Genomic DNA, 14746 nt, shown 5'->3' with positions numbered 1-14746 from the left:
CAGGCCCCCCCCCCCCCCCCCTTTTAATGGCTTCCATGAAGCACTATAGCACTCCAATTGTTGACATGTGACTTTTAGCCTCAGATGCTAATTGGCTGATAGGCGGCTAATGCGACGGGCGCCCGTCACTTGTCGCCGAGCGATCTCTCGTTCCTCTGTCCGTCTTTATTAGCGTGACGTCATCTGTCTCTCGTTAGCGCCTCCTGGAAACAATCTCGCGCACGCACGCACACACGTATAGAGGACATGTGCGGCTCGACCGATGTTTAAAGGGATGCGTGTTCGCGACGGCTTTGTAACACGCCGGATTTAATTGGAAAAATGTGTGTTGTCATCAATTTCCCCCCCCCCCCCCCCCCAACCGCAATGACTTGGCGACGGGTGATGATGACATCAGCGAGGAAAGGCATCCATTATATTTCACGCCTTTGTGGAAACATGTCGGGACCCCCTCAACAACAAGCACCGTCCTGCGTTGGTGCAAATTGAGATGATATTTGTGAGGGAAAAAATAGGGATTTATTTTTTCATTTAAAAAAAAAAAAAAGAAGAATTTTTGAGAGAAAAAAATAACATACTTTACAAAAAAAAAAGGCATGCAATCAGGAAACACACAAAAAAAAAACATCAAGTTACAAGTAAATCCAAGAAGCCTTTAAGTCTTCAATGAACGGAAGCTTACTGAGAGAACATGCTATCCAAATTCCGGACCTTCTCGTTGGCGCGTAGCAATGCTAACCGCTGTTCTGAAGCTAGCAGACTAAATAGCCTACTTCGCTATGTTTTTGCTTTCAATACACAATGTGTAAATCTTCAAGTTTATATTTGGTTTTGGAGTAAACATCAACTGGGAGTTAGAAGTATAAATCCGAGCCCTTGAGTCTTCGATGAACGGAAGCTTACTGAGAGAACACGCTATTCAAATTCCGGACCTTTTCGTTGGTGCGTAGCAATGCTAACCGCTGCCTGCTCTGAAGCTAGCAGACTAAATAGCCTACTTAGCTATGTGTTTGTATTCAATACACAATGTGTAAATCTCCAAGTCTGTGTTTATTTTTGGAGTAAACATTGTTACAAGTAAATCCGAGCCTTTAAGTCTTCAACGAACGGAAGCTTACTGAGAGAACACGCTATTCAAATTACGGACCTGCACGTTGGCGCGTAGCAATGCTAACCGCTGCCTGCTCTGAAGCTAGCAGACTAAATAGCCTACTTAGCTATGTGTTTGTATTCAATACACAATGTGTAAATCTCCAAGTCTGTGTTTAGTTTTGGAGTAAACATTGTTACAAGTAAATCCGAGCCTTTAAGTCTTCAACGAACGGAAGCTTACTGAGAGAACACGCTATTCAAATTACGGACCTTCACGTTGGCGCGTAGCAATGCTAACCGCTGCCTGCTCTGAAGCTAACAGACTAAATAGCTTACTTAGTTATGTGTTTGTTTTCAATACATAATGTGTAAATCTCCAAGTTTATGTTTGGTTTTGGAGTAAACATCAACTGGGAGTTAGAAGTATAAATCCGAGCCCTTGAGTCTTCAATGAACGGAAGCTTACTGAGAGAACACGCTATTCGAATTCCGGACCTTCTCGTTGGCGCGTAGCAATGCTAACCGCTGTTCTGGAACTGATTTGAGTGTAGCAAAACCAGAACCAATATGTTGGAGTGCAAACGGAGCTTAGATGTTTGCTTTGTTGACATGCGGTCTCTCCAGTTCTCTACAAAATTCTCAGTGACAGAGGGGAGTATTTAGCATGGATTCAATCGGGGGGGTCCATCTTTGTCCGTCACTCACTGCGACGTAACTTTAGCCGACGTGGGGGCCCGTCTAACAAGGCGGCTCGTCCCTTTGCCGTTTCGTTCGCCGTCCGAAAAGGCGGGAAAAACGTTCCAGGACGGCTCCGCTCGGTTCGTGTTAGGCGGCGAGTCGTCTAATGGGAGCCGACAGGCCATTTTGGGGGTGGCCATTAGCCATCACAAAGTCGCCGTTTAGGCCAAATTGCGTCCATTTGCTTTTGATGTCGCTCGCCGCCAAATTGTAGATCTGTTGGTTCCAATTTGAGCTCACGCTAGCCAGATGTCCGCCGGGCGCAACGTCTCAAATATGGATGCGGAACGTAAAGGTAGCGCAAATTTATTTCAGTCACAAGAGAGCTTCTCATGTTTGTAAACAGGCGTGGTGGCAGAATTCGACATCAACTGAAAACAATGACAAAAAACTTATTGCCTCGCCAAAATGTTGAAGCTCTTTTTCTCTCCAATTTCTTGAGAAAAGTGAAATTAATCCAGCGGAACCTGCGGCCGAGGAGGTTCAATTGAGTGGATTTCATGAATAGTTGTTACAGAGAAGATCATAAGACTGCCTGGTGGGCGTAGTAGCCACTTCTAAAGGGACACACTGGAAACTGAACCGCCGTCATCGGGTTTGTGGAAAACATTTGCCACAGTTATGCATAAAATGTTTGGTTGGCTTGTCATTCAGTAAGCATACTTGCTAGCCCGCTAGCTAACAGCGTGCGATCCATTGCCATTAATCCGGGCAACAGTCGAGTCAATAAATTAGCCAGTCGCTCAATGTGATGATCACGTTAACTACAGCAGCGGAACCTTGGCTAGAATTTTGTCCCGGTTCTCTTTTCATTCATTGGAAATGGTCCATTCCAGACTCGGCCAACATATTTCCTGGAATCATGTGCTTACAGTAAAGTAAGCTTTTTCATGCCCATTCATAACTTTATTGTGTGTTTTCTTGTCAGGCTTGTAAACTTGCCAAATTGTATCTTTTGTGTGAGTGAAGCCCATTTGGTGTATTTTTTTTCTCCTTTTTAGTTTGGAAAGACTTTTCCATGATTATTTTTGCATAAATTTTAGACTTAATTAAAGGTTAGCATTGTTTCATGCTAATTGATCAATTTTATACTCATTTACTGTATATTTCGGATTGTTTTCTATTCGTTGAACTATAGTTGTTTTCTATGAAGTGCTGTTTTTGCTCATATTCGTGGCTGTCTGGAACCGATTAATTAAATTTCCATTATTTCCTATAGGAAATAGCGCTTTGATTTTTGTTCGGTTTATTTTTGTTCAACCTTTTTGGAACGGATTCATCGTAAAAAAAAAAAAAACAAGTTTTGTGCTGTATGTCTGAATCTTTGATCCAACTTCTGTTGAAATGTAAATTTCAAACTCACAACTTTTTCGATGTCACATTCCAGCTATGGTAGTAGAGAAGGTCAAAAACATTATTGAAAAAAGGGTTTGTTTACCATTTGAATTCTTGAGCTTTTGCCACCCGGAAGTCCGTGTGACGTGCCGGTGAAACAGTCTACACATGAATATTTTATTGTTTATGGACAACTGACGCAAGCTTAAACGGTTTTTAATTCCCGCAATGAGGTTTCTGTTAGGGAGGGCAGAGTCGGGATGCCGGGCCGGTCGGGGGGGGGGGGGGGGGGGGGCTGGCTGGCTGGATTACCAGTAAAACGTGAAGTGTCCAGCAGGTGGCCGAGGTGTTGAAGTTTTATCATTAAACAGAGAAGCTGTAATAAAAGATGAGGTCGGCGGGGGCGGCGCAACCCCCTGCCCGGCCCCAGTGTGTGTGTGTGGGTGCGCTTATTTTGGAATCGGGTTTCCTTCATCTATCAGCGACAATTACCAGCTTGGACGCCTCTTTCGTCATTTCGGAACCTCAAAAGGCATTAAAAAAAAAATGTTCACGTTTGATCCCCCTGCTGAAAAGAAGCCCGCCATTATTCCTGGTCCAGAACAAGACTCCGGAGGATTGAAACAACTCGACTTGAACCGAAACTTAACAAGCTGAAATATTGCATTTCTTTTGGGGCGTGCCCTCGTTCCGCCCCCCCCCCCCCCCCCCCCTCCACCACCACCAACCCACCCACCCAACGGCGTGAAATGAGCTCAACCCAATAGCTGCATGCGCTCCGATGTCGACTGACATCTTAATGTTGAACCCAACAGAAAATTGCGGCGCATTCTTGCGTGGAATCAATTTGAAACCGGACACGATGAAGACTGGGCTGATTTGTGGGAAAGTTTTTTTTTGTAATTTACTTATTTTTGTAGCAACAGCCAAAACCGGGGGGAAAAAATCTGCGGAAATGAGCGTTGAAAACCCATTCAAAAATGCAGATGTTAAACAAAACAAAAAGATAGTTGCTTACTGCTTTAAATCTGTCCTGTGTATACCAAATTTCATCCTGTGTGCTGAAACTGGTGTTGGCGGATATTTGTTCCATTAATTTCCCATGGGGTATTAGCAAGTAAAAAAACCCATTGGGTCAAAAATACCACAATTTGGGTCAAAAACTGATCAATCCAGTAGTAAGGTCAAAATTGGGTTGTTTTGTGTATAACAACCCCAAAAATTGGGTCCTTTAGGTTGTTTTGTTGGGTCAAGTGCTGGTCCACTTTAAAACAAATTATTTTATTATGTTATTTTTTTTACACAACTCTTTTTAGAGAGTTCAAACCATGATAGCCGACTTCCTGTTAAGTCTTTTCCGTTGGGTCCATGTGATTTTTTTTGTGGGTCCTGTTATGAAACACGTCCACCAAATTTCATGTAATGGGGTCACTTTGTTTTTTTTCTTCTTATTTTCTTGTATGTGGTCCAGAGTGAATTTTGAATTTGGAGAAATATACCAAGTAGGAAAAAACAAAAAAGTTTGCATAATGAAGATGTTTAAATGTTGGCTGAAAGCAGACAACTTGTACATCCATACACAACTTCAAAAGGTATCCTATTCCAAAGACATAACATTTTACGACTTTTCTACATTTCAAACAGCTGGAAAAATATGTCAAATCAAGTGAAGCCTTCGTAAGCTCCCTGCACGCACTCGATTTTCTTTTATTGTACTTTATTTCGCTGTAAAACAAAAAAATAAAACAAATTAAAAAAAGATTCCCGTGGAGACGTTGCGGTGGTGGACAGTGTTAAATCATTCCTTCCGAAGAGGAATCGTGAAGCGGGATAAAAGATGGATGACGTGCCAAGCAGCCTCTGCGGCGTTTAGGGCCAACGTTCTCCGCCGTTCGCTCGCATCGCAGGCCAATTAGACCTCGGCAACATAAATCACGCTTTAGGGCTGCGTGTCATCGAGCCGACCAAAACGCAGACTTGCACTGCCACCAGGGTTAGTGTAGTTTGGGAATTTTCATTTTAGTTAGTTTTTATTTCATTTTGAGTTTGTTTGTTTTTATTTAGTTAGTTTGAATTCGTTTTCAGGGTGGCTCTTTTAGTTTTAGTTAGTTTCAGTGTTAGTCTTAGTTTTTAAAAGAAATGTGTATTACTTCTGCTCAATATTTATTTATCTGAAGGGGCTTTTCTATTGGCTGCTGCGAGATGACATCACTTCTGTGTGACACACTTTCAAACGTCCTTATTCCGGTTAGTATCAAAATAAATCTACTTAAAGATCACATTTAAAACTAGAAAAATTTCCGCGGAAATTTTGGATGTGACTGCTGACTCTTGCGGGGTGGAAAGCTGCATGCACTGAACAGTTTGCCAAATCCTGATGAAACAAGTCACTTCCTGTTGAAATCAGGGCACTTCCTGTTGATTTTAGGCCACTTCTGGGTCACTTCCTGTTAAAACGGGTCACTTCCTGTTGAAATCAGGGCACTTCCTGTTGATTTTAGGCCACTTATGGGTCACTTCCTGTTAAAACGGGTCACTTCCTGTTGAAATCAGGGCACTTCCTGTTGATTTTAGGCCACTTCTGGGTCACTTCCTGTTAAAACAGGTCACTTCCTGTTGAAATCAAGTCACTTCCTGTTCAAATCAGGTCAGTTCCAGGTCACTTCCTGTTATAAATTAGGTCACTTCCTGTTGAAATCAGGTCACTTCCGGGTCACTTCCTGTTGAAATCAAATTTTAAAAAAAATAATTCTCTTGGACCCATGTCCAAAATTGAACAGGAAGCCATTTTGGTTTTAATTTTGGGGAGAACCCTTCAAATGGAACTCCTACTGTTGAATTCGCCCAAATCGGAAGTAGATATTCAAAACAGATGTTCAATTAAATTAAATGAGTAATGAAATCAGGGTACTTCCTGTTGATTTTAGGCCACTTCTGGGTCACTTCCTGTTGAAATCAAGTCACTTCCTGTTCAAATCAGGTCACTTCCGGGTCACTTCCTGTTGAAATCAAATAAAAAAAAAGTCTCTTGGACCCATGTCCAAAATTGAACAGGAAGTCGGCCATTTTGGTTTGAATTTTGGGGAGAACCCTTCAAATGGAACTCCTACTTTTGAATTCTCCCAAATCGGAAGTAGATATTCAAAACAGATGTTCAACTAACTAGATAAGTAAACTTTTTTTTTTTTTGTTTACGCCAAAAAGTAGCTTTGGATGCTTGAAGCACTGAGCACGTGGGAAGCGTTGCGCAATCGACTGCAGCTTGAACGTCCCTCAAGCAGACGTGCGTGCGGTCACCAGCAAGACGTCGTCGTCGTCGTCGTCGTTGGTGGGCGCGACGCTGCTTCGATTTGCCTCATAAAACCCGGAAATGTATCCACGGTCCTTCCCGGAGAGCCACGTTCCAAAAAATAATAATGAAATTTAAAGGAAGAAAGAAGAAGAAACGCATATCTCAGCCCGGCGTGAACGATTGCCTCCAGATTGTGCAAACAGAAGGCCTCTGCTTGGATGTTCCAAAAGTTACTGAAGGAGGGAAAGTCGGTAAAAAGAAAAGAAAAAAAAAACCCCGCAAGTTTCAAGTTTGGTGGTCACAGAAGAAGAACGCTCTTGCCTCTCCTTTATTTTTTGTTTAGAGGAAATGATACACTATAATACATAATTCAAATGGGGGGAAAAAAAAGACATTTATTAAATTATTATTAAATTAATTTAAAATAAAATAATAAATTAATAATAAATTAAAATAATAATAATACATTAAATTAATTACATTAAAATTAAATTATTATTATTATTATTAAATTAATGAAAATGAAATAAATTGCAGGTAATGACTAAATATAGAATCTTTGGCAAAGTATAAAAAAAATAAAATAAATGAGATAGTTGAGTGTTTAGTTGAGCATTAATATCAATATGTGACTGTATGGATATGAAATCCCACACAATGATATGAAACGATGATTTTTGAGCGCTTACTTCCCCGTCGTGCAAAGTGCAAAAGAACATTTTACGAGCTCACATTGAAAATGCATGAAGAGCCTCAGCGGCTTCCTGCGAGCAGCAGATGGACTTTTCCCACTTGTCGACCTTTGACCTGCACTTTCAAGACGGCAAGATGGTGGTGGGCGGCGGTTGGGGGGGGTTGAAAATAGTGAAACCTGAGCAGTACGGATGAGAAGCAAGGAAATGTCTGATGCAGAAAATTATTTATGATCCATTTTTATGCTTTATTCATGCTGGGCTTTTTTTTTTTTTCTTTTTTTTTTTTTTTGTTATTGCTTTTGGTTTACTTTATACGGAAGAATATTGCATTCACTTGAAAAAAAAAACTTGTTTTTCTGACTAATTTTTTGAGGGAGCTTTGGTTTTTTTTTAGTCATTTTTTTCTGAATATTTGTTTTCTGTTTCACAGAATATTTTTTTCTGTCATTAAAAAAAAAAAAAAAAAAAAGCCGAGACACAGAAAAAAAAAAAGATAAAAAAAAAATAGAAAAAAAGAATTATTCCAAAAAACAGAGCACCAACTTCTGTTTTTCAGACCTATATATATGACTGGATAGACGATAGCCCATACATTTTTTTTTTTCTGTGTTAAAAAAAATAGTGAATACCCACAAACCCCCCCACCCCACCTCCGGCCTTATACTAAGTGCCTACGAGCTGTATATGTCTCAACTGTAAATATACCGTATAGTTTATACAGTAGTCTGCTCGCGACGTGGGAGTAACAAGATGGCCGCCCTGTGACTTCAATGGCTTGCGCTGGCATGTATCGGCTATCGGCTATCCAGTCATATATACAGGTCAGTGGACTGCAACAAGTCACTTGGAGTTCAGAGGTAAAATAATAATAATAATAATAATAATAATCCGTAAAACAGAATTTGGTGCTCTGTTTTTTGGAATATTTTGTTTTCCCTTTTTTGGAATATTTTTTTTTCTCCTCTTTTTTTTGGAATCATTTTTTCCTGTTTTCTTGAATAATATTTCCCCCTTGTTTTTCTGAGTATTTTTTTTTCCTGTTTTTCTGAATAATTTTTTTTTTTTTATGACAGAAAAAAATATTCAGGAAAACAGGGAAAAAAATATTCAGGAAAAACAGAAAAAAATTACTCAAAAAAACAAAGCTCCCCAAAACCATTTGTCAGAAAAAATGCAATACGCTTATGTAAAACTTAAAAAAAAAAAAAAAGGCCATTTCTTCAACTCAATGTTTACCGTCCAACTTAATATAATCATAGTCATAACCATCATCATAATGTAAAAATACAATAAATTCAAGATAATACACCACAGCTCTTCCACTGCATTGGCCCTTATTCAATTTGCGCAGGTGTACCTCATGTTGCGGCTTCACATGGCACCTTATTTGAATACGATACGAGCAGCTGGATCCAAATCCCCCAAAATGCATCCAACCATCTGTGAAACAGGAAGTTCTTCCCATGCGGACAGACTCCGATCGACACACGTTTTTGGTGGGGCGGATAAAGGTATAAAAAGACGGACGGGAGTGTTTGAGTTAAGAAAGAGATCGACAGACAGAAAAACCATCATGCTGCCGATACTGGGTCTCCTCGTCCTGCAAGTACCTTTGGGTGAGTGGTAGTCACTGACTGAAACACTTTTGCTAACTTGCTAACTTTGGGAGTTCCCCAGGGGTCAAACTTTGATCCCCTTATTGTTCAATTTGTACATGCCTACATATTAGCAACTAAAACGTGTACACAGCTATACACGGTACACGTTTTTGTATGCGTTTTACCAAAGTTATCAGATGTTCCTCTTGTCTTCACGTTTTGTCAGCACTTGGCTGCGGTACGCCAGCAGTGCAGCCGAACACCGATCGGGTGGTGAACGGCGAGGACGCGCGCCCTCACAGCTGGCCCTGGCAGGTCAAAGCAACACTTTCAATTATAGCAGAAGGGATACATCAACAAGTGCGAGCTATTTATTTTTATTTATTTATTTTTTTTGTGTCAGACCTCCCTGCAGGTGAAGCACGGCAGCCGCTACCACCACACGTGCGGGGGAACTCTGATAGCGCCTCGCTGGGTGCTGACGGCCGGGCACTGCATCTGGTGAGTCGTTTTTTTTTTTTTTTTTTTTTTAAGTTTCAAATATGACATGAAAAATTCCAGTGTCCCATCTTTGAAACGAATCACAGGAATTATATCATTTTTGACCATCCGACTTCCATTCCAGAAACGAATCGTGTCCGTTCTGTGTCAGTCCGACTCTCGTATGGTGTTCCGCAGAGCTCAATTTTAGGGCCCCCGTTCTTTTCATGACATTTTACGCCCTTGGGTTCCATCTTTAGAAAGCACGATATTTCCTTTCACCGCCTTGCGGTTGACAGTCCTTCCCTTTGGAATGACCTTCCATTAAACGTTAGGCAAGACCCGTAAAAAACAAAACTCGTTTGAAAGAGGAAGTCAAACTTAAACATTTCTTGACAATAATTTGTTATATGTGACCTCACTAGTCTAAACATGACATTCTGATTAATATTACATTTGTGGAATATGAGTTATGCAGCAAAATCAAGCCATTTTTCTCCACCTCAGGGGGCGGCCATTTTGCCACTTGCTGTCAATTCATGATGACATCACAGTTGTTCAAGCAACGACCAATCACAGCTCAACTGTCGTCTGAAGCTGCGCCGTGATTGGTTGTTTCCTGAGACCTGAGCAACATCGATGTCATTTGCACTCGACGCACAAGTGGCAAAATGGCCGCCACCATATATTGATAAAAACTGCTTATTCCACTAATATTAACCAGAATACCGGGGCTGCATAGAGCATATTAATTGTCCAAAAAAAATTGGGGGGTTGATTTCCCCTTGACAACAAATTTTTCTTCTTTGACTTTCGACTCAGCGTGAGACTCGGATTTGTTTTAGTGGCAAACTGCGGTCCTCGAGGGTCCGAGTCCTGCAGGTTTTACAGATTTCCCTACTCGAAGTGCAGCTGATTCCAATTAACAGACTTGTTATCAGCTTGCTGATGAGCTGATCATGAATCAGCTGTGTTGAAGAAGGGAAATATCCAAAACCTGCTGGACTGCGGCCCTGCAGGGACCGGATCTCGCCACCCCTGGTTTAAAGGGATACTTGACTCATTGAGCCTTTCTGTGCAATTAATACCTTAAAAAAGTCATTTTTCTACTTGCCGTCGACTGATGATGACATCACCTGTGCTGAGGAAGTTGGTAACGACCAAACATGGCTCAGCTTACTGACCAAATCCTAGAAAACAGGTGAGCCATGATTGGTCGTTACTTACTTCCTCAAGCACAGGTGATGTCATCATCACTCGAGAGCAAGTAGAAAAATCACTTTTTAAAGGTATTAATTGTACATGAAAAATAATGACGTCGTCAAATTCATTCTGAACTTTTCACTGCTGAAAGAATTGTTCACTGAGTCAAGTATCCCTTTAACAATCGTTTTTTATGTTTGCTTTGGGTTGTAAGTGCTCTCGAATGTTGAGTTGAGTCGGTGTTTTCAGGCCGGGGGACATTTACCGCGTGGTGCTGGGAGAACACGACATGAGCCAGCAGGAAGGAACGGAGCAGATCCGCGACATCCTGCGCATCGTCGTCCACCCGAAATGGGACATCGACCACGTAGGCGATGGGTGAGTTGGTCCTAACATTTGTTTGTTTGTTTCTGAACAATAAGTATTCAAGGCTTACCTGTCTTATCTTATTAGAAATGACTTGGCCATGCTGAAGCTGGATAAGAGTCCCATCATGGGCGACAGCGTCAGCCCGGCTTGTCTCCCGCCGGCCGGCGAGATCCCCGCCCACGGGACTGCGTGCTACATCACCGGCTGGGGAAACCTTTACAGTCAGAAAAATTCGGCTTCTGACGCCATGTCTATCATGAGTAGATCCACCAAAAAGTCTCGAGGCCATGTCAAAAAAGACACAGGAAGTCTGCCGTTTTGTTTCGAAGCCGCCATTTTATGGTCATGCTTGAAAGACCTCTGGAAATTTCCAAGACAAACTTGTAAGAAATTCAGCCCCCAAAGGGAGTTTGAGTTAACAACATGAAATTTGGTAGCCATGTCTACAGTGAATAGAACTACAAAAAAGTCTCAATAAGCCATGCCTGAAAAGGTACAGGAAGTCGGCCATTTTGTTTGGAAGTCGCCAATCTGTGGTCATGTTGGAGTCCTTCAAAAACAAACGTTTTGTAAATAATATTTTGAAAATTCAGCCCCCAAAGGCAGTTTGAGTTAGCAACATGAAATTTGGTAGCCACGTCTACAGTGAATAGAACTACAAAAAAGTCTCAATAAGCCATGCCTGAAAAGGTACAGGAAGTCGGCCATTTTGTTTGGAAGTCGCCAATCTGTGGTCATGTTGGAGTCCTTCAAAAACAAACGTTTTGTAAATAATATTTTGAAAATTCAGCCCCCAAAGGCAGTTTGAGTTAGCAACATGAAATTTGGTAGCCACGTCTACAGTGAATAGAACTACAAAAAAGTCTCAATAAGCCATGCCTGAAAAGGTACAGGAAGTCGGCCATTTTGTTTGGAAGTCGCCAATCTGTGGTCACGTTGGAGTCCTTCAAAAACAAACGTTTTGTAAATAATATTTTGAAAATTCAGCCCCCAAAGGCAGTTTGAGTTAGCAACATGAAATTTGGTAGCCACGTCTACAGTGAATAGAACTACAAAAAAGTCTCAATAAGCCATGCCTGAAAAGGTACAGGAAGTCGGCCATTTTGTTTGGAAGTCGCCAATCTGTGGTCATGTTGGAGTCCTTCAAAAACAAACGTTTTGTAAATAATATTTTGAAAATTCAGCCCCCAAAGGCAGTTTGAGTTAGCAACATGAAATTTGGTAGCCACGTCTACAGTGAATAGAACTACAAAAAAGTCTCAATAAGCCATGCCTGAAAAGGTACAGGAAGTCGGCCATTTTGTTTGGAAGTCGCCAATCTGTGGTCATGTTGGAGTCCTTCAAAAACAAACGTTTTGTAAATAATATTTTGAAAATTCAGCCCCCAAAGGCAGTTTGAGTTAGCAACATGAAATTTGGTAGCCACGTCTACAGTGAATAGAACTACAAAAAAGTCTCAATAAGCCATGCCTGAAAAGGTACAGGAAGTCGGCCATTTTGTTTGGAAGTCGCCAATCTGTGGTCACGTTGGAGTCCTTCAAAAACAAACGTTTTGTAAATAATATTTTGAAAATTCAGCCCCCAAAGGCAGTTTGAGTTAGCAACATGAAATTTGGTAGCCACGTCTACAGTGAATAGAACTACAAAAAAAGTCTCAATAAGCCATGCCTGAAAAGGTACAGGAAGTCGGCCATTTTGTTTGGAAGTCGCCAATCTGTGGTCATGTTGGAGTCCTTCAAAAACAAACGTTTTGTAAATAATATTTTGAAAATTCAGCCCCCAAAGGCAGTTTGAGTTAGCAACATGAAATTTGGTAGCCATGTCTACAGTGAATAGAACTACAAAAAAGTCTCAATAAGCCATGCCTGAAAAGGTACAGGAAGTCGGCCATTTTGTTTGGAAGTCGCCAATCTGTGGTCATGTTGGAGTCCTTCAAAAACAAACTATGTAAAAATATTTTGAAAATTCAGCCCCCAAAGGCAGTTTGAGTTAGCAACATGAAATTTGGTAGCCATGTCTACAGTGAATAGAACTACAAAAAAGTCTCAATAAGCCATGCCTGAAAAGGTACAGGAAGTCGGCCATTTTGTTTGGAAGTCGCCAATCTGTGGTCATGTTGGAGTCCTTCAAAAACAAACGTTTTGTAAATAATATTTTGAAAATTCAGCCCCCAAAGTCAGTTTGAGTTAGCAACATGAAATTTGGTAGCCACGTCTACAGTGAATAGAACTACAAAAAAGTCTCAATAAGCCATGCCTGAAAAGGTACAGGAAGTCGGCCATTTTGTTTGGAAGTCGCCAATCTGTGGTCATGTTGGAGTCCTTCAAAAACAAACGTTTTGTACAAATATTTTGAAAATTCAGCCCCCAAAGGCAGTTTGAGTTAGCAACATGAAATTTGGTAGCCACGTCTACAGTGAATAGAACCACCAAAAAGTCTCAAGAGGCCTTGGTGGAAAATACACAGGAAGTTGGCTATGTTGGCTTAAAGCTGCCACTTCAGTGCCATGACCCTTCAGAGACAAACTTCTAGATCTTTTGACCAATTTTGTACATTAGAAAGACGCAAAATTCAGTTCTCCATATTAATTGATGTGGCTAAATTGTTGTTTTCCAGGCCACGGTCCGATGCCGGCCAAGCTGCAACAGGCCTTGCTGCCGGTGGTGGAGCACAGCGTGTGCAGTCGGAGCGACTGGTGGGGTGTCTACGTCAAGACCACCATGATCTGCGCCGGCGGAGACGCCGTGTCGGGGTGTCATGTACGTTAAGGACAACGTCGGTCACAACGCGGATTTTAGACAGATTTGTGAACAATATTTCAGAGAAATAGGCCCTTTGTTTACATACAAGTCTTCACTCTTTGAATTCACCACCTCTAAGCGTTCCGGTCTTTTTTTTTTTAGGGCGACTCCGGCGGCCCTCTCAACTGTCAGGGCGAGGACGGCCGCTGGTACGTGCAGGGCGTCACCAGCTTTGTGTCCTCACGAGTGTGCAACGAGTCGAAGAAGCCGACCGTCTTCACTCGAACCTCCGCCTTCGTCCAATGGCTCAGCGACGTAAGTCGGCGCACGCAGCCTCCGCGAGATATTTGCAGAATGTAACATTTTTCCCATGAACAAAAAAAAAAAAAAATAGCACTGATGCAATTTGGAATGTAAACAACAACAAAATTCAATCGTGTAATGTCAGCAAATCTCATGAGACATCAGCTCAGTGAGCATATGCATGCAGTTTCAGAGTCAGGGAAAAAAAACAAATAAAAACACATTTGAAAAATTCATAAGTGCCAAAATAAGTAAACTACTAGTATAAAAAAGTAAAGTAGTACTCACCCATTTGCAGGCCAGACATCATTGAGAGGGGACAGGATAAAACATTCTTAAGAGTCTGCTACCACCTACTGGTTAAACTTTGAACTACATCAGTTACAATTATGTACCGTATAGGAATGTACCGTATAATCCACATAATAATAATAATAATAATAATAATAATAATAATAGTCCAATTTTATTTTTAATCATTTATCTTTTGTTATGTCTTTTATTTCAATGAATCATGAGTACACCATCTTTGAAAGTAAAAAATAAATAAAATAATAATAATAATAATAATAATAATAATAAAGGGGGGGGTGAATTTGAGTGAAAATCATGTGTTTGTCTCCTCAGGTGATGCTCCGCTACTGAAGATGACAAAATGGAAATGAGAAAACTTTTTTTTCTTGAATGTTTTTTTTTCCTAGACAAAAAACACATGGAAAATTATTTTTGTATTCTTTTGAATACAGAACATGATTAATTACAAAATTTTTCTTTTTTTTCTTTGGTGGAAATTAAGGTGCTACCGGGTACAACACAAATATTGAATAGAATTGAATAGTTTAATAATATACTATTTGTTATTTATTTAACAGCATGACGAGCAGCAATTTGAGAAAAAAA

The 14746-nt window shown here is 40.8% G+C and overlaps 1 protein-coding gene across 1 annotated transcript in view; it reads left to right on the top strand.

The window, feature by feature from the left end:
* Positions 1 to 14746, top strand: part of LOC144027433 (chymotrypsin-like elastase family member 3B) — a 56949-nt gene that overhangs the window by 41843 nt on the left and 360 nt on the right. The window contains exons 2-9 of the mRNA XM_077534950.1: positions 8504 to 8768; positions 8977 to 9065; positions 9154 to 9251; positions 10683 to 10811; positions 10887 to 11023; positions 13419 to 13561; positions 13706 to 13858; positions 14474 to 14746. The exon at positions 14474 to 14746 is cut by the window's right edge and continues 360 nt beyond it. Coding sequence (XP_077391076.1) covers positions 8504 to 8768; positions 8977 to 9065; positions 9154 to 9251; positions 10683 to 10811; positions 10887 to 11023; positions 13419 to 13561; positions 13706 to 13858; positions 14474 to 14491 — 1032 coding nt within the window. The 3' untranslated portion in view covers positions 14492 to 14746. The remainder of the gene's footprint in view (positions 1 to 8503; positions 8769 to 8976; positions 9066 to 9153; positions 9252 to 10682; positions 10812 to 10886; positions 11024 to 13418; positions 13562 to 13705; positions 13859 to 14473) is intronic.

This window comes from Festucalex cinctus, chromosome 10, assembly GCF_051991245.1.
Source record: "Festucalex cinctus isolate MCC-2025b chromosome 10, RoL_Fcin_1.0, whole genome shotgun sequence".
Classification (NCBI taxonomy): Eukaryota; Metazoa; Chordata; class Actinopteri; order Syngnathiformes; family Syngnathidae; genus Festucalex; species Festucalex cinctus.
This window is presented reverse-complemented; position numbering and strand designations above follow the sequence as displayed.